Source organism: Crocodylus porosus, unplaced genomic scaffold (assembly GCF_001723895.1).
Source record: "Crocodylus porosus isolate Cpor-Errol unplaced genomic scaffold, CroPor_comp1, whole genome shotgun sequence".
Classification (NCBI taxonomy): Eukaryota; Metazoa; Chordata; order Crocodylia; family Crocodylidae; genus Crocodylus; species Crocodylus porosus.
In genome coordinates this window covers 73,405,401-73,410,115 of record NW_017728943.1, presented here as the reverse complement: position 1 = coordinate 73,410,115, position 4,715 = coordinate 73,405,401, and the positions used below count along the sequence as shown (strand labels likewise).

The window sequence follows — 4,715 nt, the reverse complement described above, 5'->3', positions numbered from 1 at the left end:
GTCATGGGTGAAGTCCCACCAGGTCTCTATTATGCCTATGACATCATAATTATTTGCACTGAGCAGGAGGACGAGCTCCTCCTGCTTATTCCCCAAGCTCCTGGCATTTGTGTACAGGCAGGCAAGTGTCCCCTTGGGGGCTCTTGCCTTGCCCACAGATGGTGTCAGGGCTGGGGTCCCTTAAGTGCCTTGGCCTGCTGGCTTTGCAAGGGTTACTCAGCAGTGGCGGTAGTCCCCCTGCCCCCCTGCGGGTTTAGTTTAAAGCCTGGTGGAGCAGGTCAGCCAGCCTGGCTGAGAAGAGCCTCCTCCCCAGGGGTGAGAGGTGGAGGCCGTCCCTTTCCAGCAGCTTGCTGCCTCTCTCGCCAAAGAGTGGGCTGTGGTCATGGAAGCCAAAGCCTTCCCGATGACACCAGCACCGCAGTCTTTGGTTAACTAGATGTTAGAAAGAGGCGGAGAAAAAAATCTGATTCTTCTGCAAGGGTGGAGACTTAAAAGGATGAAACTGGCCTGGCCACAGTTCATTCTTAAAGGCTGGGTTACTCTGATACACTCTACTTGTGGCTCTCTTAAAAGGAATTTTGAAAGCTTCTACTAGTATAGAATGCAGCAATTCCCCATCTCAATGGGATCTGACTCTACAGCTCTACAAAACCTGTTCAGCAAGCCCTTAGGAATCCTGTGCAATTCTTCAGTGATCTAAATCAGGGGTTGGCAACCTCTAGCTGCACTGGGACAATAGGTATCTGGCCTCACTACAGTGAGGGTCAGTGCAGGCACAAGAGAGCAGCAGGAGGGTGCTGTAGAGGGGATGGGGGACATGCCACAGCTATGTTGTGCCTGATCCTCTGTGCTGCCCCAGGCCAGGTGGAACTTTCCTGAGCCAGATCTGGCTCGCAGGCTGTATAAGTTGCCAACTCCTGGCCTAAGTTATATGTGGCACAGCACTTTATGGGAGAAAACTATAATATTGCACAGCGGTCAATTGCAGTCTAATCTGTATCTCACCAGCGTCTGTATCTGAGTAATTTATGGCAAGAGCCTCACAGACCCTCGCGGCACATGAACAAATTGGCCCAAATATAACATTGCTCTAATGAGTGATTGAGCAACTGTTTAGTGTCCAGGGACAGAGCCATACAGTTTCTACAACCATTTCTAGTAATGTGCATTATTACTGTACGTGTCAATTGGAGCATGCCATCTTAAATGATAAAATTAAGAAACGCTGCCTACAACACAGTATTGGCTGCTACACATTCATGCAAACCATGCAGTAAACAGTGGCCAAAGGTTTTTCCAGCTGGCTACGCACCACCTCACAAGTTAACAGGGGAGGATTAAGGGTTACATGAGTGAGAGGGAACACTATTAAGCAGGGTTTAGAGGTAATTAATGCAGGAGGAAATTTGTTCCTAAGTGACTGCGTTCAGGAAGCCAAACTGATGCCAACAAGGGGCAAGGTGACAAGTACAGATTGAACTCTCAAAAGCAGAGTAAATATTAACCTCAGGGTTTTTGGAGTTGAACTTTGGCTATGTTACTTTGAACACTGGCTTTTAAAGTAACATTTCCCACTCCACTTATGTCATGTTTAGAGATGTGGGGCAGCGGTGCAGAGATGGGGATAATCTTGGGACCAGTAAATTGGTGTCTCCATGCAGTGATTTCACCTAAGAAATGAAATCCCTTTTGGTGGAAACTGCCTTCAGTTGCTTCACCCTATAGATAAGTTAAATCTATTTAGTCTTTAACTCACCCTTTTCTGCTTTGAGATGACCAACCAAATCAAAACAGCAACACAAAATTAATCATAGCATAGGGCTGGCAGATCATAACATTTAATGTTACATTGGTGTGCAATACAACTATTTTTAGATAATTTTTAAACTAGCAGAGTTAGCTTTATGAAATGTGAAAAGAATGTCATCTGGCCAGCCCTGGGAGAGGGGATGTTCAAAAGAGTGCATCTTCCTGAAATTAATATTAATGCACAGACGCTATGATAAAACTTATTTTAGCAACATTTATGTTCTAACACGTAGATTGGCTCGGTCAGGCATAATGATAGAACAGCAGGGTACTTTTGTCAACACCCCTCTATAATGTCTAATCTAAAGTTGTTTTTAGATTAGATTGACAGGTTCAAATCATGTACTTAGCTGTACCCAAACATAACATTCTCCTTTTTTGCACATTGCTTCTAGTTCTCCAGACCTAGAATGTACTGAAGAACCATAAGCCTCATGCAAAGGCCACTAATGACTGGCATTTGAAACACCGAATAGTTCTATTTAAAGGGAAGTGTTAATTTGACCGCTCTGTTTCCCAACCTGGCTGATCTGTGAAGCTGTTCACCATCTTCTATCAGATGAAGACTTCCCTGATTTAGTTTTCTGGGGTTTTTGTCTCTTTTCTTTTTTTCCTAGCCCATCAATAAATTCCAATGCGTTTTTTTGATACATATCTGAATCAAATTTTAAACCAGATTTCTTTTTGTATGCCCATTACAGTCCATTTTGCAAAAAGTGCCGTAGCTAGTAGGTGAAAGGGAACTGTAGTTTCCAATGCAGTAAGAAACAGTTTACAGAAGGATATGAAAATAAAGTGACCGGAACCTTATGTTTACTTGTAGCAAAGACCAGGCACACCTATACTAATCTCTTCTTGAAATGAAATTTAACATTATCCTTTTACCCATCCTGTTTGCAAATTCTGGATTAGTGTTTCTGTAAATGAATGTCATTTTGTCCTTTGGGGACTTAACTATAATCCAGATACAGAAAATGATTAGGAAATATTGACCTGCTGGCCTTTAAGCATTATATAAGTAGGATAGTCAGTATCTGCTATTAAACCTTTGTGAATTCAACTATGATTTTGACAGCTTTTAATTGTAGCCTTAAGCTAATCATTATTAATTGTCATGAAAACTGATTATCCTGTTGTCTGTATTTATCTTCTCCAAAATGTTTCTTCTAGGTAATAACCTTGATGCTATCCATGATATCACTGTGGCATACCCTCAAAACATTCCTCAAACGGAGAAGCACATTTTGAATGGAAACTTCCCAAAGGAGATTCATTTTCATGTCCGCAGATATCCAGTACACGCTGTGCCCACTTCCAGGGAAGAGCTTCAGGTCTGGTGCCAGAAGCGTTGGGAAGAGAAAGAGGAGAGACTCCGGCAGTTCTACGAAGGTGAAAAGTACTTTGATGCAACGGGGCGAAGCATAATTCCACCATGTAAATCTGAACTCAGGGTCCTAGTTGTTAAGTGCATTTCGCTCTTGTACTGGACAGTCTTCACACTTGCTATGTTTGTGCTGCTGTACTTGTACAGCTTTGTACGATGGTATCTTTTGATCATGGTCATCATTTTTGCCATGCAACAGAAAATATTTGGAGGGCTAGAATTAATTGAGCTTGTGTGTCATCGATATGCTAATAAACGACAAAATTTGTATGGTGGGAAGACAGAATAGAAGATTGTTCAGCAGGGAGCAAAGGGAGATAACTGATGTTTTTGAGATGTGCCGCAGACTTTGTACAGGGACACATTTTTTGCATGATAACACTCAGTCTTTTCTTACTACCATTATTACTAAAGATATTTTGCACTTGTTCCATGGAAAAGAAAGAGAAATATTAGTTCTTGCTACCTGTGAAAATGATAGTTTTTATCTTTGAATGTAATATGAGTATTGCTCTTGCAAGCAGTTAGCAATTGCAGCATACTGTACTTACGAAATAACATGCTGGATTATTGAACAATCATTAAGAAATTAGTAAATGTGATGCACCCTGAACTTTTCAAATGTGCAAGTACACAATGTCCAGCTGAGAGAGACAGGTCTGTGACTCCTATACACTCACCTTGGCATAAAGTAATCACCAAATTTAAAATTCAGATCTCCTCTCCCTTCCTTCCCCAGTATTTCTAATATTTTTGTATTTGTTTTAAACTTCTTTCTCTCGGATTTTCCTGGCTGTTGACTGGCTGGCTCAGTGAATAAGAAATTAGATGGAAATTTTAACCTTAATGTCTTATGTTGTTGTATAGGCAGGGCCATCTGCTCCGATGCAACATGAGTCTTAACTGAATATTTCCAAGACCTATTCTGCCAGCTTTTTCCCCTCTACCCCAGCTCCCACCACCAACCGTCCCCCAACCCCCGCCTTGCTATTCAGCTATCAGTTACATAACACCCATATCCTATGGGAGACTTGCACCTACTACTTAGCTGCATTTGTTGCCCTAAAACAAAACCAACCAGTTGTTTGTTAGGTAGCTAGCAAGTATTGACTTCTTTCTGTAGAAGTAACTAATCTGAAAATATCCTTTATTTTAAAGAGACAGTGAAAAAATGTCTACTCCTTGAAGCTGCTTCTCTGTTTTTCAAAGTGCTTTCTGAGTCATTTAAAACTTCAGGATGCCTGTAGACATGCAGGGGCACTGTTCCAACATGCTATAATTACAGTACGTTGGAACAGATTCAATAGAGTCTGCTGGAACGTGCCAGTTAGCACACTCCAACAGCCCTCGCATCTCTTGTATTCAGCAACCCCATACTTCAAAATGGCATTGGGGGCACTTTAACCAAATGTCGCCAAATAAGCTTTAGTTAAAGCACCCCCACCACCATTTTGGAGAGCAGGATGCCAAATACACAACAGAGCCACTCCAATTAAAGTGCTCTCCCTCCATCCCACCCCTG

At 42.0% G+C, this 4,715-nt stretch overlaps 1 protein-coding gene across 5 annotated transcripts in view; it reads left to right on the top strand.

Annotated features, from left to right (window-relative positions):
- The window catches only part of LCLAT1 (lysocardiolipin acyltransferase 1), a 236,728-nt gene extending 232,844 nt beyond the window's left edge, over window positions 1-3,884 (top strand). For all 5 annotated transcript variants that reach the window (XM_019549576.1, XM_019549577.1, XM_019549575.1 and 2 more), the window contains one exon: window positions 2,980-3,884. In XM_019549576.1, the coding sequence (XP_019405121.1) occupies window positions 2,980-3,482 (503 nt within the window). In that variant the 3' untranslated portion in view covers window positions 3,483-3,884. The remainder of the gene's footprint in view (window positions 1-2,979) is intronic.
- The last annotated feature ends 831 nt before the right edge of the window (window positions 3,885-4,715 follow it).